General features: G+C 36.4%; 1 protein-coding gene across 8 annotated transcripts; it reads right to left on the reverse strand.

The window, feature by feature from the left end:
• Positions 1 to 328: 328 nt before the first annotated feature.
• Positions 329 to 15476, reverse strand: MHK (Protein kinase superfamily protein). 8 transcript variants are annotated; one of them, XM_039129968.2, is made up of 19 exons: positions 15340 to 15476; positions 12984 to 13109; positions 12832 to 12910; positions 11143 to 11211; positions 10954 to 11043; positions 7677 to 7815; positions 7490 to 7592; positions 7286 to 7338; positions 6240 to 6306; positions 4401 to 4509; positions 4253 to 4318; positions 4077 to 4145; positions 3939 to 3999; positions 3755 to 3859; positions 3303 to 3334; positions 3105 to 3150; positions 1506 to 1590; positions 1263 to 1403; positions 329 to 743 (listed from the first exon to the last, which is right to left on the reverse strand). In XM_039129968.2, the coding sequence occupies exons 2-19, from the start codon at positions 12989 to 12991 to the stop codon at positions 725 to 727; spliced, it is 1341 nt and encodes a 446-aa protein (XP_038985896.1). In that variant the 5' UTR covers positions 12992 to 13109; positions 15340 to 15476; the 3' UTR covers positions 329 to 724. The 8 variants fall into 8 exon arrangements, with proteins under 8 accessions (XP_038985896.1, XP_088564839.1, XP_088564843.1 ...); XM_088708713.1 differs by having other exon boundaries at positions 12984 to 14405; positions 15340 to 15475; XM_039129967.3 differs by having other exon boundaries at positions 593 to 743; positions 12984 to 13394.
• Between the last annotated feature and the right edge of the window lie 9118 nt (positions 15477 to 24594).

Here is a 24594-nt window from a genome sequence, read left to right on the forward strand (position 1 = left end):
GCATAATTAGATTTTTTTGTAAATATAAATAAGAAAGAGGTTGCATGACTATGTAATAATATAAAGTACTTTTTTCAAGAACAAAAAAGAACATGTTGGGTATTGCTTAGAAAAGCTTTCTTTTTAAGATAAATATTTGGCAACATTCTTAGATGTTTTTTTTATAAGAAAATCTTAAAAAAAACTTGTAAATGAACTCAGAAATTTGCTTTAGATTTTTTTTAAGAAATAATAAAAGCAGAAGCAATGCCAAACTCGCTGGAGCCAACATAAAGTGTCACATAAAATATGTTTCAAAAAGACATGACAGAATGACAACTTAAAACGGTTTCCATCCAAAGTTGCAAAAAGCTTTAGAACTTCTGCTACTCCCAAACAAAAGGGGGGAAAGAATATTCTGCTACGGTGCTACTTCCATCTTTGAATAGAGCACCGGACGACAACATTCCTCAAATATAGCATCATGGTCTGGTACCAAAAGAGCCAAGTGCCAATTTACTTTCACCACAAAAGTCAGTTGCAGTTTCTGTGGATGATTCACAAGTATATTTTACAGGGTGACTCCAGAGTTGGCATCAACACAGCCCAAAGAAGATTATGACATGATGGCAAGATGGCTCCGGTAGGTTTGTGTTTTGAAAAAAAGAGTATCGTGGCCTGCAATATCCATAAATCATCCTCTGAAACTTGTTTTTAGAGAAAATAATGTGCCTACCCATCTTTATCAGATGTCTTCTCGGGCTCTGCGCAGGGAACCGTGGAGAGCATAAAATCATAAAATGTAGATTTATCTCCTTTCACTATATATGCAAGCGGCAAGACATGCATCAGACATTTCATGAAATACAATTAACTACCCTCTTTAATCACCAATCATAAGGAAATCTCTTTCCTGATTCAGAATGTGAAAATTCAAACTCAAGAAACAGATTACTAACTGAAAGCTTGCATGAAAGAAACTGAACTCTATCGGCTCTCATATGCTGATAAGGGTGCACTTTGAATTAAAGGTGTATTTTGTTTATCATTGATCACATTGTATTTCACAACTTGATAATGTTGATTAACATAATATGTACGCAAAGTCTCTTATTTGATCTTCTGTCAGAGTGTTATCTACAAAAATGAAAGCCATAATTTACAATTTTTCCACAATAAATCAGCCGCTTATTTGACCATCTCAAATGCCAATCATGCATGCATTTGTACACAGAAAGAGGAAAAGATGAAAAAAAGAACTAATGATTTAAAAATGTGTTTACTCAAAGAAATGACCCTGCTGAATGGGTGAAGAAGTGGTCATCATTGGTCCAAATGAACAGCCGTCTAACAAATTTGGCTGCAATGAAGAGAAGGTGAAGGCAGTGGACTCTGGAACCCCAACATTTGGTAGGGAGGATTGGCTGCAAACAAAGTAACCCATGTGCTGATTAAATTGAAATCAGGAGCAACAATAATGTTTATGATATAAGGATGATCAAGATCAATGGGTGCAAGTTTATTACCTGTTTACCAAGTATGATGATGATAAGGAAGGCATAGTTGGTACATCATTCATGCTTTCATTTGAAGATATCAGAGGCCAAAAGACTGCAAGAAAAAGGAGAGAATTTCAGAAGAGTATGTCTTGTACTTAAAGTCTACATACAGAGCTAAAAATCTCTCTCTTTGAGGCTGTAACTGTACAGAGCTCTCTAAAAATCAACATTATAAGTACCATGAAATTTATCCAAATTACTGTTTAATTTTTTTAAAACAAAAAAAAGCCCTTCTATTCTGTTGTAACCCCTCCTTAAAGTGGTATTAGAAAGTACACATTTGCTAAAAAATATATCATAAATATAACGCAATGTTATTCTATATTTACACCTGCATTTATGCAGCAAATTAATATCATAAATATAATGCAAGTGCTATAACATGCAAAATACCTTTTCATAAAGCATACTAGCAGTAGTATTATGATCTTGCAAGATACTTAAATAACAGCTACCTATGGGCCCTTGAACTGCAATTTCTTTAGTCTGGATTTAGTAACACAACTATATGTAAGAGAGAAAAAAGAGGAAATTTAAACAACTCTTCTCGGTTGAAATTAGTGAAACAAGCACTTTAAAGCAAGGTTCGCCGTACCGGTACCAGACTACATACTGGTGCCACACTAGCATAGTATCAGTATGGTATGGTACAAGATTTTTTTAGCATACCGAGGGTCAGTACACCACCAGTACTGGTACCGTTACCGAACCGGTATAGTATGGTACGCTCGGTACCGTCCGAAATGGTACGACATATCATGTTTCAAAGTATACCTGGTGGCTGGTGCAATATATTCTTTTTTTCTTTTTTCAGAAATTCATGTTGACATTTTGCAATCCACATAATGTTGATAATATTAGGGGTTTAGGTGGGATGATGGTGAAGTAGCTGTATTGAACCAAGTGATAAAAGATTCCATGCAAGAAACACAAGGGTCAGTTTGTGAGCAACGGCTCAAAGACATTAGGAAACATATCAACATGGCTTTGCAACTGGAGGAAAGATAAAGCAACATCAAGTTTACTAAATCAGAATGAGGGTGCACAAGCAACAGTCAACCAGCCTTGGCTCAGCTGACTAGCATCCTTCTCCACTTGAGAGAGGCTTAGGGTTTGAATCCCAGTGGTAACATCCCCACCATATTTCCCGAGCCAACAAAAAAGTGCACAAGAAGGATATGCATGAAATAAGACAACTATTGCTTTTGAGCTTAGCATTTGCAGGAGCCACAAATACATTGTACATGACCCTATATATCATCCAAACCCAAGTGGTAAAATCTCATGCATCATGGCTTCTTACAAGAAATTATATGGCCATGGCTGCATTGGGCAACATCTGATGCTAACCTCATCCCATATGTCAGGGCAAAAAAGGGCTTCCAAAGATATAGCATAAACAAACTAAGACATTCAAGTACTGAAAATATCACAAAACACAAGTAACAGATTCTTAAATATGAACCTTAGAAACTACAATTATGAATTTTTCTGATTTAAATGCAACTATTAATCGTTATTCCAATGCAAGTAAATACTGGGTGAAACAATGGAGAAGTGAGTAACCTGAATGCCTAGGATTTTCCTGATACCCTGAGCAAAAAAGGAATTCCTGCATATCAAAAAATTGCAGCCTCAGGAATGCATCAAATGATGGCATATTAACATTTTTTTGCAACTGCGCATGTGTGGATGCATAATGCTGCATGTGTATTTTATGTCCACGCATGCACTTGTATACACATGGGCACAACCCCAACTCACCTCTCTTGAATGTTGTGAGGCAAGGTTAACATCTGTGGATTAAAAGAAAAAAGAAAAAGAAAAAGTTAGCGAGCTTGTATCTCAAAACCAATCACAAATGAATTCACAATCAAGTAACAAGGGCCCTATCCTGTGTTGAGACAGGCATGTATAAAATGTTTATAACCTCTATTACCATTCTAAGAATCTAGAATTCAAGGGATAAATCATTTCATCCAGAACAAGGTTTCCTTGAGCATTAATGGAAAAGAATGAACGAGGATTGTCCGAATCTAGCTATTAAAGTTTAGTGGCATCCAACTTATGTATCGAACTGATAAGATCATAAAGTTACCCCTATTCTGCATCTGATAATTTTTACATAATCAGCCATGAACTTTCTTGACACACCCTGAGCTATCAGAAGCACTCCATTTTCCTTATAAAGAACATACAGAGCAGCTTTACATTACCTATATTGGTAATGCTAGGTTTGACAGCCAGCGTCAGACCAAGAAAGCAATCATCCGATTCAGTGCCAAAATCCCATAGATTCAACTCAAGCTTTGGCTTTGGTCCTGCAAAGATCCAACCATTTTATAAAAATATTGAAACTATCAGCTAATGAATATTCCTCACTGATGATTAGCACCTCACCAGTTTCATTTATCTTTGGATAAAAGGGATCCTGGAGAGGATATGGAACCCATGTTCCCACCTGAATCAGGTGTACAAGTCAGAATGGTTATTTCCACTAAAGAAACCAAGGACAGACACAGTGCATTTTGTTTTTACATGGAAAAAGGGATGTTGTAGTGACTGCTCCACAGTTGGCCTCCTTTGTGGGTCCCAGGAGCAAAGTTGCTATTCGTATATAGCCAACATCAAGGACAGTACAAAAGCTCATAGTCAATAGCAAATTCACAGGGAGGGTAATCAAAATGTGGAAAAAAGTATATTCATGACAATACCAGGATCAAATCAATTGCTTCCAAGCTAGCATTAGGAATGATATCCGAGAGATTGGCTGGCGGAATCTTTTGATGAGGTAGAAACAGAGTTAAGATAATTGAACATGATTTAGAAAACTAAAGAAATCCAACTAAAGTATCATTCCACCTGAAAGAATTGAAAATTTACTGCTCGAGAAAGGTCCATCCCTTCTGGCCAGATACTGCTATCTGGAGTCCCAAGAACAGTGCATATTTTGTATATCTGATCTGTTTCACTGGAGCAAAATATGCAAACTAGTTGGAAAACTGATTATAAGGTCCTAAACATGGAACTGTAAGTGTTGATAGAAAGATATATACACCACAGCTGCAGGGTAGATGAAGTAAATTGCACGTGTAGAAATCTCACATTGAATAAAGCATAATGAAGTAAAAAAATGCACCTTTAGGGCCAGTTTTGGAACTTCCTGCCAGATCCGGCGGGATAGCCCAGGAAAGGAGCATGGGGCACAGGGAGGGAGGTAGGGAGCGAAAGTGGGAGAGGGAGAATGCAGGGGTTGCGGGACCCAATCCCCATGGGATTAAAATAGTAAGACCTCTTGAGGTCTTTTTCTTCATCTTGCAGGGAGCAGGCTGCATGAGCTCCCATGCTCTCCCTTTCTCCCTCTCCCACTCCCTCCTCCCTGCTCTCCAACCTGGCCTCTCCTGCCGAATTTAGCCAAACAGGCCCATGATCAACATGCACAATTAAAACACCAAAAAAATCTAATATGGTTAAGGACAAGCTTTACATAGTCAATATGTTGGGAGCGTAGCACAATGAACATAATATAAGCTAATGAGACAATGTAGAAGCTGATGTATTTTACAGCAATGAAAAGAACATAAATGAGTATACAAGAGGAAGCCTAGGAATAAAACCTATAGAGCATGATGCAAGGAAAAACAACTAGACATGCTTTTGGAAGGGATGCCCTTGATGGAGGGGGGATCTTAAAGAAGGTTAATAAAAGGGTAGAAGTAGACCAAATATGTCTTAAAATGAAAGTAGTAAGATGAAAATGCCTATAATCAAAGAAGGAAAATGGATAACTAGTTATAATGCACATCATGGCTGCTAAAGATTTTGGATATGGGCCAAATTAACTAAATTACAATTTTTAAAATTTTAAAAATGATTAAATTTTTGGAGAAAATAGATAATGTGGGTGAAGGATTGTGGGTTGCCATAGCAATAATGCTTAAAAAAATTTAGGTTGAGAGTTTGGGTGGGGTGGGGAGAAGGCTTAGGATCGCTGGGCTCAAAAATTGCCAAGGAAGCCCTAACAATAACAGGCCTATAATTAGTGTGGCATGATTAAAGTGGAGGCACTGTTTAATAACAAAATCTAATAAGGGGTATTATGGGAACTCAAAAGCTGGGAAATATTCACACTTTTATAGTTTTAGAATGTGAGGAAGACTAACTAGAAGTGGTATAAAATACAAAAAACAATAAGAAAAGCAGATACCATGTCAGGAAAATACAACATCAAAAACTAATATCATTACTGAAGCTATAAAAATAGATCATGCAAGTTTAGATTTAGAATACATGCGCAGAATGAATTATTGTTCAAGAGGTGGGGTTAGTCTTGTACACATCAATACAATATTTTTCCCATTACCAAGTAATCTTCTGTACCAGATCAAATAAATAAGCAGAACATCTAACATAATAATCTTGGCACCAAGAGGGCAGGATAGCGTATACACAACTGCAAGTGTTAGAGAGCCAATTAATTCCAAAAGATAGATATCTCATGGAGAAATAGTCCATGATATTAGAAAATTCAGATAGTGCATAAATTATATATAGCAAGAGATGGCAGTAGTAACTCCACAGAACTTATTTGCTCATCCAACATGCCCATTTTTGTTGCACGTTTTGGAGTTTATGACCAGTGCTCAAGATAGAAGAAATTGTTCAATGCATGAACTCTGGAGTAGAGATTCAGATTTGTACCTTTCACCAGGGAAAAGCGGACACAGTGTGAAAAGCTCAGCCATAATTGCACCAACAGCCCACAAATCTGTAAAATCTTCTAGTTGTTATGGGTCAGCTTTACCAAATGATTACAAGACTGCTCCAGGTTAAATAAACCAGTGCGTCTAACAGGAATAATTCTGTGTAATTAAAGAAGACAAAAGCTCCTTCATTACGCTGTACTACATGTGTGCATTCAACAAGTTGTAATGTGACATAAGATGGTGCAGATATTAGAAAAAATTTGCAGCATTTAATGTTACAAAGAGGAGAGCTTTGTTGGAATACAATTCAAGCACAACTGGTGTCCAGGACTAATCTGGTTCAGTATATTGAAGAACCATAGATGAAGCTCTGCATCAGACAAACCTGGACAACTGAACAGTTTTCCTATAAATTTACCTACTGTCCTGTCTTGAAAAACCCCATAGTTGTACTGTTCTCTTCCAAATAACTTTATTCGTGTACATGTCCATATATAGTTAGTGAAATTCAAGAGCCTGCTTTGGGAAAAAAAAGTTAATTGTTTGTGTACGCCAGGAAAAAGAGCAAAAATACTAAAGAAAAGGTGGACAGAAGTTGATGGATTTGTCCTTGGATGAGGTTGCGTCCTCTGAAAAAAAATGAATGTTGAACATTACAGCTACCCTAAATAGATGGGTAGAGTTTGTTCACTATGATTATGCCAATGGGCCTAGATGATCAGTTGTTAAGAGTTGCACCAGATAATCAGAGCCTAGACTTTCAGCTGGTCTATATTTTCAAACAAACATACTACTCTGATGGACAAACCACCAAGGAATATCTTAAGTTTCACAAAGGCCACCATATATGTTTTTCGCTAAAACATTAAATCAAAATAATAATATTTACGCTTTACTGCATATTTTGAAACTTCAGGTTGATATATATAATCAATAATCTCATATCAACAGAAAATATTATATTCAACATACAATAAAAGGCAGATTTAAGTTAAGGACAAATACATAATGACAACTGACAAGGAACAAAAATGTAGTTACCAATTGCAGGGGTGTATGACGAAGAATGCAACAACACCTCTGGCGCTCGATACCTTGTAACAAAACATGAAGCTATGAATTAGATAATATATAGATGATAGAACAATTCATCCTCTATCATTAACTAGCAACAACAATTGATCCTTTATCATCACCTAGTAAATGCAGGATTCAGAATTAATATAGAAGTTAAAAGAAACTCACCATCTTGTAGAAACATAATCAGTATAAGGAGGCTTTGACATTACTTCTCTTGCCAGTCCAAAGTCAGCAATTTTAATAATGTCATTTGTGACCAACAGATTCTCTACATAATCAAAACAGTACTTTCATAATCTTTTCTAGAGGAAATAGTATATAATGCAAATAAAAATAATGTTAGTTTAACTACCAGGTTTCAGATCCCGATGAAAATATCCATTTTTATGCATATATGCAAGTCCTTGCAATATTTGAGACATGAAGCTTCGTATCTCCCTCTCAGTAAAAGAATTTTGACAGTCTCTCATGAGTTGATAAAGATTACAACCCTGGACATGTGAATGACAGAAGATATAAGAATTCAGCCGAGCATATAGATTACAATGAACATAGTGATCTTTTTTCACACATCATGCACATTGTAAAAAAAACATAATGCTCAAGAATGCAATGTGACCGCCCACAAATTTATTCTGACGGTAAAGACAATAGGAGATCAAATGTCTTATCAGGATTAAAGCCTTGCAGTGCTTTGTAACAATCAGCAAGTAATACCCAAGCATAAACAGTATTGCGATTTGCAGTAGAACCAGTAATGCTTTAACTATGGGACCAAATGATAACTGATAGAAAGAGTATAGTCATGCTAGAACAATAGAGCGGATGCCAAACAAAAACATAAAATTCTCAATTTGTTGAGTATCAGAAGAAAAGCCACCGGAAATAACACCAAGAATTACAGTAAGAAGTCCAAAAACAGAAAGAGAACAACAGCCAGAAAAGAACCACCATATTAAACATTATATTCGAAAGTAACAATTAGAGCAACAGAGACAGAAGTGAATTATCTACCCTCCATTGTTATCTACATTGAAATTTTCTGCAGTTTAGGACGGGAAAAAAGAGGACTTTATCTGATCCCATCGTAAAACTCGGACTTGATGATCCAGACCTAATTCAGTTTTGCCACAGTCAAGGTTTAGCAACTTTAAACCCATTGGAAACAAACTCAAAGCTATTAATATTTATGTAAAGTCTTGCCCATAAAAATTTCAAATGGTAGATCCAAGCCCCAGCCACTATGGATGGAAAATCTCCTCAAGCATTTCTTGCCAATTCCAGCCAAAACCTTCTTTGGTTGTCTGCCACCCTTGTTCGCCCAAGGGTTAACAAGCACTTTCACAAAGGTTGTTTTTAGGATATTCTTACTCTTAGTTCGTCTACTCTCTCTTCATTTTCCATCGTTGCAACCCTGACCTTAGTCTAATGTGCAAAGTCAGGTTTTAACATTCTCCGATGTTGTCATCTTTGTTCTTTAAAATTAATATTCCAACTGACACAATCAAGCTGACCTTCGTTGTGGTCCTCCTATGACCTATGTAAGATAGCTTGTCGCCATAGAAATAAATGTTGGCATCCAGCTAACCCTCACATCCTTAGTTGCTTATACAAGCAATCATATTAACAACTCATATAATGGATCATGAATTGTAGATTATCCAACTTCCATCTGACCCTAATCCTGCAAAAAATCATGCTTAGTGCATTTGGTTATGCAAAAATCTGCATCACTTCATCAACCTCAAAATATTACAAATGCAAGCTTCTGGAATAGGGGCAGCAAGGATGACAATCAAAGCAAGGAGGAAGAATTTTGTGGAGAGGAATCATCATATGCACAAATACAAGGGTTGTGAGGTAGGCAATGTTTTGTGTAGATGCTAAGAAGCAAGGTTTCAAAAATCAGTACCCGACTTTGTACCCCTTGTTGCCGGAACGGTACAATACTGGGTACCACCACACAGTTTACAGGTGCTGGAAACATGCCAGAATGGTACGGTACCTTTCGTGTCATCCCATTTTGGCAGTTTTTGAAACCCTTTCAAGAGTGTCTGAAACCTTTTATCTAAAAACAAATCTAAGCATACATCTATAAGACACAAAGAAAGAAATGGACACAGGCATATTTATATAGAAAAATGTTGAATACTAAGTTGACTACTAAACTGTACTATATATTGCTGTACTTGTTTTTAGAGTAATGATATTATGAAAAAGAAAAAAATTGGGACACTTCATTATAAGTAGGGTAGCAATAGTTTTGGTCTGGTCAAGGTGGTGTTAATTATTAAGATATACACATTTAACCCACTCTGACCCAAAACCCAGTGAGCCATTGTAAGCTGACGCTAGAGTTCGAAATACCATTGTACGGGTTCCTACCATTCACATCTCAGTATGGTACGCTCCGCAGTATTCATGGCCTATCGATGTCTTGGTACATGGTACAAGATGGTCCCAGTACACCCTCTATACACCTCACTATAGGGAGTATTATACCATGGTAGTGTTGGCTTTTCAACCCTTGTTGACCACACCTGCTATTGGTCAATCCAAGTTACTCATTATTATCAACTTGCATAACCTGCTTGCTGACTTCCTTATACCTTGAACTATGGATGATACACCTGACCCACTAATTTCTCCCTCTTCCACCCTACAATTATATGAATGAAAAATTACTCATCAATGATGGCTGGCACTGTAGTTCTTAACAAAAGTCTATTAGGGCTTCAAGGTATTGCAATATAAATAATGCATGGAAGTATACCTCAATATTAACTTTACCAAAACATCTCCAATAAATATTGATTTACCAAATCAAGTGAATGTTAACCACATTGATATTGCAAAAGGAAAATATCTGCTTATAACAAAGTTACAGTTGTAATTGACTTCCAATCAATCCTACTTGGCACCTAGAGTTGTTGAGATTTTGAGTGTCAACATTTTCACTAGTGTCCATGAAATGCACATTCCAAAATCTTATGCTGAATGGCATTCCATACCAGTAGATTTAAGACCCTCCATTTTCAGCAAGCCAAAGAGTGATATACTGTTCCTGCCAAGCTGCACTCCTATTTTAGATCAAGTGTCCAACTTTCCAAGTGTCCTTAAGGTTTCAGCACTTTAAAAGCAGAAATGTCTTATGTTGCAATTAACGTGTAAAATGTAGAGAATCTGGAGATCAGAGCTTGTTAGAAGTCAAGAACAAATTGTTTGCAATTGGCTGGTGAACAGTTTTTTTAAGCCAGGTGGAATTTGGTGGGGACTGGGGATTGTGTTACAATATGCTCCTCTTAGCTAAGAGTTAGTGTCATAGAAATGGAAAGAAAAGGAGGAAAGAAAATAAAATTCAACAACATTGTCCTGCATGAGATACTGCAATATTTTAAACAGTTTTTCATGAACCACAACCACAACCAAGATTCTGTAATTCCCTCTAAGATAAACAGAAAGTAGTTAAAAAGGAATGGAGACTTCCAATTCTTACAATCTAATATGGTCTAAAGAATATGGTTAACTGATTGTGTTTCTCAAAATTACACATACCCATGATGTCGTTGCAACTAAATTATGTAATTATTCATGCTTCAAAACAAAACTGACATTAACCACACACTCACCATATATTCAAATATAAAGAAAAGCTCATGGTTCTCCCTGACTACCTCCTTCAACTTGACAATGTTGGGGTGATTCATTTTACAAAGAGACTGCAAAAGGATAGCTTTTTATGTGATAAGGCAAATTAAGTTCACTATTAGATATAAATGGTTGTTATCGTAAGTTAACATATCAACAAAGTGACAAACCTTAACTTCGCGCAGATTCATGCATTCTTCCCAAAAGTAAAATTTTCTCTTCATTTTCTTGATAGCAACCTGAAATTAATATAGAGATAGAATCGCTAATATTTTTAATGCAAAAAAAATGTCCTCTAGAAGTCTTTAAAATGCTTATTTAATAAATATTGAGCAGACAAGTATGATTAGAACCTTGTAAGTGAAATCCAAATGAATTGATGGCACGAGGTTTGTAAATATATCTCTACCTACTAACTGAAATTTTTATATCGTGAATACGAAAAGATACCAATTTCAGTATAAAAGGTTGGCAAAATGCTCAAGGTAATGCATGGGAACTAGAAAATAGTTAGGCCTAAATTTCTGTTTGTTGATCAGTGAGTGTAGGATAACTTTATCTTATCAGCAGTGTTCAAATGCATCAACTGATGGGGTGAACTGTTGCTAGAATCTAAGAAAGAAGCTCAGGACGGTGTGGCAAGTCTTCTGTAGGGATGTATGTTGTTGTTGTCATAACCACACTAACATTTCCTCAGAACCATAGATAAGATTTTAGATGATGACAACTTCGGCGTAGCAATCTACTTGTTATAACCTTTAGCTAATAAGAAATAATTTGCTCTGATAGTGAGAGGTACCCACATTGACTTTATAAAGAAAACTGCATAATATACACAGTTCCACACAAAAAAATATCATTTATCAACTATATTTAGGTTCACAAAATAATGTGGTATTATGGCCTTTATTTGATTTAAAATGTGTATTTGATCCAGAGCTTATAATACCATAAGAAGATATGAATAATGTGCTTTTTTATAAGGTTGAATATTCAAAGCATCTTATGTGCATCTCAGTGGAAATTTCAGATCATTCCAAATCTTTTTATATCATTACAAGTTACAGTATATCAAAACTTTTAAGGCCTGTTTGGATGCCAGGATAAGTTGTCCATTAGGATATTTCATCCATGATGGACAGTGTGAAGAGGTTAGCAGCGGAAGAGAAATAAATCCCTCCAATCATGGAAATGGTGGATCATATAATTGAAAAAAAAGAATCAGATATTGGAAATCACTTTTTAGAAGGAATCTGCTGTCCCCCTTTTTTGGGGAAGTATGATCTCGGGGCTCCCCGATTATGTTGTAATCCTTCTTTCCCAATGCCACCTCCGCTTATTCAGCTTTTTGTGAAATCTATGTTGGGACAGTTGGTCCAAGCATCCATCTGGATGTCCACATAAATCTTAAGAACAGCCAAAATTTTAGATGAGGAGCAGGAAGAGGAAGAAGAATGTGTTGCAAACAAAGAAACCCCTAACCGTACAATCCATGAAAATAGGGATGTCAGATTCCTTGTAAATGATCATCTCTGACATCTCAATTCCTTTTTTTATTTTTTTATTTTTTTGTGGATAATACGATCTGAGGTTTCCCCAACTGGAAGAACTCATTTCCTCCCACCAGCTCCCTTCTCACTGTGGACCATATGGGGAATACTCCATGAAAAAAGTTGCATGGGCATTCAAACTGGCCCTTAATGAATGTATAATATTGACAAAATTAGTAAACTTTATTCAATCTTCATTATCTATCTATCAATCTAACCAGTTGATGCAAAAACAATAAGGAACAATCAGTAACTTATCCATAGTCTATTGAAAGCCTATTTACTAAACAAAAGGAGTTCAGGACGTACTATCTCATTTGTTTCTAGATTGAGCGCCTTATAAACACATCCACAAGTTCCATCCCCAATTTCCTTTATAACTCTATACCTGCAAATCAATTAGGCAGAAATATCAGCCTTGCATAATGAAACTGTGAGATATGAGAAAACCACTAACTTACCTTTCCATAGCTGAAATTTGACCAGAGCACAGTCACCGCTGTCTCACTGAACTCCACAAGAATTCACAAACACGAACCTGTATACCAGCTTTGCAGTACCCTTTACTAACTTGCGGGCAATGGATGCTGATAGCAAATAGCAGAAAATTTATGAAATACAAGAAATTCCTAATCTCATGACATGAACGATATAACATCACCCAAAACATGGTTGACATGCTTGATGCAGCCTCGATAAGCTGCAATCAACTACTATCATCTGCATGCAACAAGATGTATGAACAGCAACTCTGACACTAGTACAGCCAGATAAATATTCAACTTAGTTTGAAGAAGGCCCAGGAAACTACTGCAATTTAGCTCCATTTATCAAAAGGCTTTTCCCAGTTGTTACAAACTGGGTTAGATGAGCTGCCAACAAGTAAAAAATATATGTGTCCATCAAATTTAGAAACAAAAGTCTAACAATTTAAAATCAAGCAGTTCAGTGTTAAAGAAAAATGTGAACATCAACAGCTAACTGAACCTAGCATGAATGTGTCTGAAATGGATAAAAGTGGAAAAAAGTCAGGCGAGAGATCATCTTGCCACATAAGAATACTTCTATAATACTCTTTTTTATTAAATCTAAATAATAATGTATATGCATGGGGGATTTTTTAAAGGTGAGCTTTGGCACAATGGTAAGATTGTTCTATTGTGACCTAGGTGATATGGGTTCGAGAAAAACAGCCTCTCCGCATGTGGGGCTAAGACTTCATACATCTGACCCTCTCCGCACCCTACAATGGTGGGAGAGACGCCCTCTATATGCATGCGGGAATTCTTGCCAGTAGCTTTTATATCCGAAGAAGATAAATGAGTGCTCATGAAACAAGCTAAGTCAAGACTTATAACCAAACACCTAGTAGTGAAGCATGCAATGGTTCACTGTTGTTCTCGTTGTTTACCCAACCACCTTGGGTTCAGTTTGCCTATTTTGGTTGTTTCTCAGTCTCAGAGCTCAATTATTAAACATCCAACTTATACAAGACAAAGTAAGTCACATTCTCAAAGCCTGTTGCTCAATGTCATCATAACAATTCAAAAGATATTAAATTTGGGCATTTACTACACAATTCTACATGTTTACAGCAGACAGAATGGCCAACTTAACCAATTTGCTGCATAAATTCCAAGAGCTTCTACAAGAAAAACATGCTGTAACTAGAAGTTCCTTCAAGATGGGTAACTTTCCTACTCTAAGTGGCCAAGTGGAGGCCTCTGTATGGCATTCATTTCTCCACCTTGTTCAAAATTGGCCTACCCAGTGTCATAAGCTGATCTGGTTCATATAGACCTATTTTCCCATATTGAAAAATAAATCAGAATATAGATATGGAATCTCTTTCACAAGGCACAGCACATATTGACACCTGACACCTATCAGCAAACAAAGGAAAATGTTATGCTTCATTCAGATTAAAAATGTTGTCAACATTATAAACAATAGCCAATTTTCAAGCAACTCGATGACAATATTCAGGCAAAAGCCAAAGAAGATCGCCTCCCATATCTTTTCCGACTCCCACAGATTTTCGGAGTAATGATGTAAGATGTAAAAACAATCTTGCGATTAAATTGAACAAGTGAACTGAGAAGGCAAGGAAAATGAACAACCGCTATTCTAGTTCAATCATGTGAATTACACGACTTCTTGGGTGGCTGTGGATCTATAATCAAACCATTTCACATTAACGATCAAAAAATCCTCCAATGCGGTAAGACATAATATGATCCCCTTTCATCATACAAAAACCACACATTATCAATCATCTAAAAAGAAAAACTTGCTTCACATAAAAAGGGGCAAATAAACCTGTGAAGAACAGACGAAACCTACTCGATTAACCAAAATCGCCAACAACATTCACTTGTATCATATCAAACCCGTCAGATTATTTTTTAATTAAAAACAAAACCAAATGATTCAATTTATATATTATCATATATAAATTCGCAACATAAAAAAGATCATGAAAAGCTTCCTTTTTTATATAATCACATATTACTGGGTCAGAGAAGAAAATAAAACCTTCAAGATTAAAACCCATATCTATTAGCAAATTTCACAATCAATCAGAATAGATTGGTACAAATAGATTAGATTGGCATTAAAATCAAAAGAAAAGTTCAACCAATCTTTGAACTTATCAGAAAGGAATCAATAAAAGGGCATAACAGCATCCGGATCGATTCCAAAAGAACTTTTCGATCATCAAGAAATCTATCAAAAAATACCAGAGAATCGCACACATTCCGAAGATTACAAGCCGTGAAAGAGACGGGGAGATGGAGGAAGGGAGAGACCGCTCACCCTCGAACCGAAGGAACATCAAAGAATCGTATCGGGCAATCGGAGGCGATCTTCGAAGAAAGAGGAAGGTGAAGTTGTTTCGATCTACGGAGAAAGGAGAGGATTTTTAGAGAGAGAGGGGGGAAGGGAGGGGGAGGGAGGGAGGGGTAGAGAGAGAGGAGAGGGGTCCCCACCCGAAAACAAATAGATATAATATAATATTTTATGAGTGCATTTACTTAAATACCCTTAATCAATATAAAATATTCAAAATGGGTATAAAAATACCTCGGTTAATTAACATTGATAGTGATAACTCCTATTTCCTAATAACTAATCGGTTCGGTGAACTGTAACCGACCGTATCGCAGTTATCCATCGCCAGCTCTTCCGAAAATTCTTTTTTAAATTTTTTTTATAAATATCCTTCTAAATATCAAATTTTACATGAACATCTTTGTAAAACACTTATTTTTGCTATTCTTTTTTTTATCCTTATTTTTGCATGTGTACCCACACCATCTAACATCATTATAAAATTAACGGTTTCAAATTAAAATAACAAAAATATTCTTAATGGGTAAATATGCAAAAAAAGCAAAATTTATAAGGATAAAAGATTAGAAAGTAATTTTAAATTTTATTTTATTTTAATTAAAATAAATATGATTTTTATTAACAGCGTTACAAAAACTGTTATATTAAGCATTTATGCAAAAATAGTATTTTATGAAAGTACAGAAATAAATATAAATTTTAAGAAAGTATTTACATAAATTTAAATTTTTAAAAAGATATTCATGTAAAAAACTTATTCTTTTTATAATATAACCGTTTAACCAGATAACAACAGACAATAACTATTTGATTTTGTCATTATCTAAGAATAAATGTTTTCTTTATTCAATTAACGGGAGATATAAATTTAAGAAAAATTAATTTTACTGGATGTTAGATAATTGATATTAATTCACCATGATAATTATAATAGAATGACAGGTAGATGACATCTTTAACACACAAAATTCAAAGCCTTGACTATGATCCTGGTTAATGATCCAATTATCATCTACTATAGATTTCCTTTTATTATAAATATAATTTTCCTATTTAATGCTTCATTTACAGCAAAATTAGATGCATACATATGAGCTTAGATAAATAATAACTAAAATGTTTAATTATATAGAATTTTGTTAAGAAGTCAAATAAGATGAAATTATAGCCATCTATGATTCTTCTTTTCTACGTGTCCCAGGCTATATTACCTAGATAAGCTTCACCTAATTTGGAGCAAAATAAAACAAACCCATAACCAAGTTTTGGTGCTTGCATGTCAACTTACAAAACCAATGGATAAAATATTAAGTGAACTGAGATCTTTCGTTGAGAAATTAAATAGGATTGAAACCATAGTATATCTATCCATGATTTCTCCCTGATGCACCGAATATGTCAAAAATTAATGCGATATAATGGATATTTTGGTGCTTACATATCAACTTACAAAAAATATTGGATAAAATTAATATTAAGCGCACATAGATCTTTTGTTGAGAAATTGAATAGAATTGCAAGCACACCATAGCTATCAATGATTTCTCTCTAATGTATCGAATGTGTCAAAAATTAATACGATATAATGTTATAGGTCACCTTCATAATTGTTGTAATCACCGTTGTAACATAATAGTGGCTGTCATTTTAGGCTGCAGCAGTTTTTTTTATTAGAAAAGGGTTTTATAAAATTATTTAAAGACATGAGAACGCTAAAGGGTAAATAAGAGAGGCCATGGTAGGAGGTTGACGTGGGAGATAAGAACAAGGGGAGGATGTGGGGTTAATTTGGTCATTCGACGGCGATTGTGGATGCGCAGCGGTTGGATCGAAAGCCGGGTGAGCTTGGCATCGCAACGGCTCGGCCAGCTCCACGGGACCGGTTGAGGTGGGGCCGAAATTGGGGGCGGATCGAAGTATATCCAATCGCATTTATTTCTGTACATAGTTTAGATTGAATTTAAATATTATTTTTTTAGTCTAGTCAGAATTTAGATAGTCAATTCAAAAGCCTCCCGGATACAAATAGGAATACATCTGATTCTTTTCGGATTCGGATCTGGATCCGAATATCCGAATAATAAGAATAAGTGAAAAAAAAAATTTAAGTTAAAATCAATTAAAAAACTAATTAAATGATTAATCAAACCTAAATAAAAGCAACCCAAATATCGGATGACTGTTATTTAAGATAGTAACTAAAATATAGAATACTTAATTCGAATAAATTAAATTTTTCGAATCACCTTGTTTGCCTAAAAGGTTCAAACTTCTTCTTCATCCATTTCGTTCCTTTTTTCTCTTCGTCATTTTCAAACAACTGGAATTTCGAAGATTCCGTTCACTTTCTAATTTTCGCCCGGTGATTGCAACTAGCAACAACTGTGAGACGCCTAACGCCTTTGAGGCGCCATTATATCCCATCTACTTCGATGTTGAGCAACTTTGAATGGTATATCTTTTATGAAATTGCTAGTTTTTATTATGCATAAATACTTGATAAAATTATATATTTTTTTATATGAATCTTTTTTTTATGATCATATCTTTATTGCTAGTTTTTATCATTGAATTTTGCTCAAATTTGATTAATATCCGAAAAAATATTTATTTTACATTTGTATTCGGATTAAAAAATATAAATATGTTTAATATCTGATTCGTATCTATATTCATTTATAATAAATATAGATACACTTAATATTCGATTTATATCCATATTCTTGTAAGACAAATATGGATATTAATTTTGATATCCATTTAATATCCGTATTCGTTGGAAAATATAGATGCAAATATAGATATATCAATATCTGATCCATATCCGATTCATTTTCAACTCTAGGTAGAGAGGACCATCTAATTATATATTTTTCTTCAAATAAAATTATTTTTTTAATATTGCTTTGAAGTGCAATCCTCCAAAGAGATTCTACTCTCATTTTTTTTTTTTTTTTTTGGACCATGATAAGCTTCTGATATGTTGACACACTATAATGACCAAAATAGACTTAGTATGTTGTTAAGTGGGGAAATGGCGAGAGCATGTAGGTATATTTTTAAAATGTCTAATTTTTTAACAACAAATTAATTCAATTATTAAATTTGGATGAAAATGTCTTATTTTTTATGCCTTTGGCTTTGCAACTAATCATAAAAATGTCCTATGATTTGTATTTGGTTGTCATTTTTTATGAATATGTATGCATTGGCTAAGATACATCCATGTAAAGTACAAAATGGATATTTCTTGTCATAGACAAATAAATAAGAATTGTTATAACTATAAAAATAAAATTAATATTTTATGTTTTCTCAAGAATTTAAATTTTTTGTAAGATCTCCTAAATTGAAATGAAGGCATGTTTGCGTATTATGCTATCATAAATTGGCAATCTATTTTTCGATAGAAGAACTAGCACATTGGATGCACCTCATTTGATATGTGGTTGATGATAAGTGTGTCATTATACAATCTATCACATTGGATGCTTATGGAGAGAAAAAATGGTTCTTGATAGTGGTCATAATACATCACATCTGGTGGGTCATATGAAGGACATAAGAGCTAATACAGAAGAGCAGATTTTACAAATCAAGTGATAACTAGGGTTTAAAAGAGCTTTAATATTTGCAAAAGTAAAGAGAACTCCTGTTGCACCCAAAAATACACTCAAACTGTGACTTGCAAGATTTTTTGTGGAATTCATGTAGGCTTCAAATACTTTTCAGGGCCAGTATACTTATTTTGGCTATAATATATCAATGGAGACCCAAAAATCTATTTTAAACCCATCTATGCTTTTATTACATGCATAGCATTTTCCTATTCTAAAAGATATAATGTTAGAATATGTGACAGTTATATAAAAGCATACATTAGGAGTATTTGTTGCCACCTTTCATATTAATCATAGCCTCATCTCTACTATCTGAATGCATAATTGGACTTCCTTTGTTGTGAAGAACCAATTCAACTAGAAGAGGAGCAAAAATAACTGGGACTGAAAATTTAGAGATTACTTAAATGGAGGTTCCTACTCCTCATGCATTTGGCTAAGCTGTTGGTTATTTTGCTTCATCTGGTGAAGACGAGGCTTGGCAGTTAATTGTTTTTAGAGTGCAATTTGATATAGGTTGTAATGGGTTCGGGTTGTATCTTTCGCACGAAAGATCGATTCATCTTCTTTCACAGATCTCGAAGCACTCTAATCTCTTTCATTTATCCATCTGTATAGATCTCGAAGCAGCTATTGCATGATCCAATGGTGGATTCGTGTGAAGAGTGGTGAATCTTTTCTTCGTGTGAAGGATACAACCCCGGCCAAGTTTGTTCAGATTTGATGTAGCTTTAGCTTTGATCATGTTATTGGCCTTTTGCTCATGTCATCTTTGTTGCTCACTGTTGCGCGATCTTGCAACAGTGATTGATATGGAAGAAAGTGGATGACCGAATTGCAAATGTCCGTATTTGTCCATGGAAATATAATAGTATAACATTGTCCTTAGTTTTTGTCAAGAATTTGATTTTCTTATATTTTCCAAAATGGTAGATAAAAATAATACAACAAAGAGAGGGTTTAACTAAAGAAAGGGGTAGGGTTACTTAAGTTTGTGGAATTTGTTAACAAAAATAATGTAACATATATGTGTCACCTACGACATTACTTCTATAATCTTTTCGTGGTCTCTCAGGAAATTGCTTGTGCAGCTATAAAATGAAGAAATAAATGGAGTTTATACTGACTTGTTGTGAGTTAGAATTTACTAAAATTTACTTGTATGCGTTTATCTAGCTTCTCTCTTTTTATGTACTGCTTATGCATGCATGAGTTGTATATCCCGAAGAACATAATTTTCTGTTGTATTTTTTACTTGACTAATGTTTACATGCACAGCTGAATTTGAATCATCATACCCTAATACGTAGGGAACTGCATGATTTGACACTTCTCAAAATACTTAATATCATCATACTTTGTTTCAAAGAAACATAACACCCGCTGTATCTTGAATATCTTTCAACAACAATAATCTATTTAAGAGAAACAATGGTATCTTCTTTCTTTTGCCTACATTATGAAGAAAATTAAATGATGCCTTTGTGTCTTTGTATTTTTTTTTAATAGCGCTAAGTATTGTTTTTGTGCTAATAGTCTTAGGCTTTCTTGCCATAATTCTCATGTAGTGCTAATGCTTGTTCCCATCATGACAAAGCTATTTCTTCATAAATAAAAGAAAATTTGTTTGGTAGCACTAGAAAACTTAAAGCAAATTTAAAAAGTTATGCTGGAGCAGAACTAAATGCATTAACTAATATGTTATATTAGGAATTAAATCTTGGACTTACTGGTAGGATTCGTGCAGGCGTGTGTCTAGTCTCACATTGGCTATTCGTCGAGGAAATCTTTGGATATTTGTAAAGGACTAAAAAATTTAAAAATTATCTTTCCACTAGCTTTTTTGGATGAGGTCCTGGGTTGTGACAAATGCTATCAGAGCAAACTCGACCCATAACCTATGTGAACTAAGGGACATTATAGCACGAGTTCATGGAGGCTAACTACGTGCCATCATGGTGCTTATAATGAGATTTGAATGGATTTTAATTCTTAGCCTGACGAGAATGTCGGGCTTGAATGGAAGGAGTATGTGAAGGCCCGTGCGAGCATGTGTTTAGTCTAATATCAGTTTTACCGAGGAGATCTTGGATACTTATAAAGGCTAAGAAACTCAAAAATTACCTTACGACTAGCTATTTGGGAGAGATCTTGGGTTGTTATATCTGGAATGTTGGCACCCCATCCTCGATGAGAAGTCTCACATTTGATCAAGAATGGTGCCACTCTCCACCACATTTCAGGGAAGAAAAGAAGGAAAAAGAACACTAGAAAAAAGAAGGGTTACAACTCCAAGTGCACTTGGAACCAAATTGCTCGACCCAACTTTAAAAGCTTAAAAATCTAATTCTTATTAAAACTTGGATGAGGTTTATGCCCCGTAAACAACTTTTAGAAAGTAGATTATCCTAGGAACAAGTATACTAGTTAAACTTACTTATGATAGATTTAACTATTCTATAACAGAGCTGTCATTAGCTACTGCTTGGCCTCGAAGTATCATTTGTGTAAATAAAAAACAGTAGAATGATTGTGGCATAATTATTTTTATAGACGATATTTCCCTTTTTCTTACCGAATACTATAAAGAAATTCTTGGGTTAATCTTAGTTTAAACTAACCTTCATACATATATACTGATAAACAACGGCCATTGGGATGATTTTATGTTGTTATGATAATTACTACGCAATATTTTACCAACCATATGAATAAAAATAGTTTTATTAAATTGAAATATCTATTTACATTTAGAAATGATTTATTTTTCTATTATTAACTTATTATCCATTATATTTTACTAAGCTAGATAATAACAGCCAAGGCTTACAGCTAATGTTTTGCTCGAAATAAATCCAGCAAGGCTGAAATGGACAAATGAAGGCCGTTATTTTTATTACAATGGAAAGAATTAGATATCTAAAGGGTCGGTCATTTGGAGTCATCTCTCTTATTTTTTTAAAAGAAGAAGTATATGCTCTCTTTTTTCACTTTGCTTTTGCGAGGACCCACTCGATCGCTAGTAGTCACCCTTTTCCCATCTTTTAATTTCTTCTCCAATACTGAATTGGATCTTCTCAAGCAACAAACAGTATTGCAGCTCATGTGCCATGCACAGATGGGCTCTCAAATTAGGCAATAAACCAATGCATGCTTCACATGTCAGGACATCTGTAGACTCTTAGCCGAGTGTGAACTATCATGGGCTTCACACATCTTTAGAAAGTCGACGAATAGCACTGCTGATTCGGTGGCTTTCTTCATGGCCCACCACTCTGGGCTTTGCTTGGGCAAACCCTACATTGGTTTCTGTACCGTTGCTTAGGTTTATCTTTTATGATTCAGTTAGCTGTGCTAGCTGTGCTCACATCCGTCGCGTGTAAGCTGCCGTTGTACAAAAAAAAATAAAAAAATATTAGTGTGTGATGTTTGAGAGGACACAGATATATCCCCAGTAGCACAAGGACTTGATCTTACCCATTGGGGAGAGAGAGAGAGAGAGAGAGAGAGAGAGAGGGGTTTCTTGGTGACCAAATAATGCTTTGGAAGTGGCCCCTAATCATAAACATTGATTCTGCCGCTGGTTGGCATGGTGGAAATCGCTTATGCGCTAAGAAAGCTACAATGTCTGCAAAGGAAGCAAATGATTGCAGAATTAACATATATGTTTGTTTCTTCCAATGATGAGAATTAGAAGGCCAACTATGATGAGACCAGCTCATGTGGGGGGCTCACCACCCACAAGGAGAAGTTTCCTTAAATATCTAGATCATTAATTTTTCTTTGAAAATCTTATTTATGTAGGGTACCTGTATATATGATCAAGATAATTTTTTTTTTCTTTTTTTGTTTTTGGGGGCAGTCACCTTGATCTAGCTTGCAAGCTATATTATGTTATTATAGGATTATGTAGACATGCAACACTGATATAATTCCATAATTGCAGGTGATAAATTAATTGTAATGTCCGGGCCCACAACCTACTAGGCCCAATAAGAAATGGGCCCAGTTAAGGGTTTGGGCCCAAATTTCACTGTGGGCAGTGCTGTATAAGGTTTAAAAAAAAAAAAAAAAAACGAAGGGATAAGACCGACAGGGGGGGTTACCGCGCCCCCCTGCTGGCAGCCGATGCCGGCGCGCCGGAGACAGGGGGGGCGGCGGCCAGTCCAGAAATATGGAGGAAAGGAGAGGATGGGACGTCTCAGACGAGGGTTTCATCCTCTAATCAAATATTTAAGCCTCTGCCGGCAACCCCAAATCACAGACCCCCCTAAACACCGAACGAGAGAACGAGAGAGAGAGCCGAAGCCCTGGAGCCTAAGGCCAAGGAGCTCTGAAGCTCTGGGAAAGGAAGGACTATTAGGGAGGAAGCACTGCCGACTGCAACCGGCCAAGGTAAGGAGTTTTAGGGTTATGGTTTAATAGAAGTAAAGAAACCCCTCTGTGGGGTGCTCTCCCCCTCTGTGTCAACAGTGAAACAGAGGGGAGGAGGCCGACACAGGAGAGGGAGAAAAACCCACAAGCCCTAGGTCGGACTGGACTCACAGGCCGCGTACTCGATGACCACCCGGGCCGAACCCAACCGGGCTCGGCCTGCGGACGAACCGGACACCGCGGCCTCGGCCGCGGGTACCCTGGGGTTCGGGGGGCAGCCCCGGGCCGCCGGATCTGGCCGAGCCGGCAACAGAGGTGGCCACAAGGCCACCAACCCCGGCCGGACCACCACCTCTTCTCCGGCAAGGGGTGGTGGAGCCGGAAGGAAGAACCAAGGAGTAGAGAAAAAAAGAAAGAAAAGAAGAAGAAAACGGAAGAGGAAGAAGAACAAAAAAAAAAAAAAGAGAGGGGGTACTTACCGCGGACCACGGCCTTACCTCGCCGTGGTCGGAGCCAGAGAAGTTCTCCCGGAGGAGATCGGCCTCGACCCCACCTCCCGGCTCTTTTCCTCTCCTCCGGCACCACTTCGAAGAAGAGGGAAAGGGTTGGCCTCCCACCGTCGCCGCCCCGAAGGGGAAGCACCACTCCGGGCTGGTAGATCGGGAGCCTCGCCTCCCCGGCCGCCTGCGAGAGGAGGGAAAGAAAGGGAGTGACCGAGAGGGGGAAGGCCACAGATTTGGCCGGAGGAGAAGAAGGTGAGCCGGAAGTTAAGGTTTCGGCGAAAATAAAGAAGAAAAAAAAAAAAAAAAAAAAGAGAGAGAGAGAGAGAGAGAGAGTCAGGGAGAGTGAGAGTTGCTTTGGCCGGAGGCGAAGAGGAAGACCGAAGGGCCGGCCGGAGCAACCAGGGCCTCCGGTGAGAGTGAAGGAGAGAACGAGGGAGAGGGAGACCCGAGAGGAGAGAGAGGAGAGCGGGAGATTAAGAGGCGGAAGCCTCTGGAAGGGGGGAGAAAGATCTGTTAACGGGTTCGCGGGTCGGATCCGAATCCGAACCCGCAACCCGTTAAGCCCAAAGAAAAAGAAAAAAAAAAAGAAAAAGAAAAAGAAAAAGAAAAAGAAAAAGGGAAAGGGTTTAGCCAAATTTGACTAAACCCGAGCCCAATCAAATTGGGCTAAGTCTGGACAAGCCAGACTATAAATTTAACCCGAAATTAAACCCAATTAAGCT

This window comes from Phoenix dactylifera, chromosome 12 (genome assembly GCF_051530095.1).
Source record: "Phoenix dactylifera cultivar Ajwa chromosome 12, Ajwa_hap1_PhDact_Kaust_v1.1, whole genome shotgun sequence".
Taxonomy (NCBI): Eukaryota; Viridiplantae; Streptophyta; class Magnoliopsida; order Arecales; family Arecaceae; genus Phoenix; species Phoenix dactylifera.

Coding starts and splice junctions, on each gene's coding strand:
- MHK (XM_039129968.2), bottom strand. Junction 7,816..10,953: donor TCTTTATATTTGAATATATG/GTGAGTGTGTGG, acceptor TCACATGTCCAG/GGTTGTAATCTTTATCAACT. Junction 7,593..7,676: donor TCATCGGGATCTGAAACCTG/GTAGTTAAACTA, acceptor TTGATTATGTAG/AGAATCTGTTGGTCACAAAT.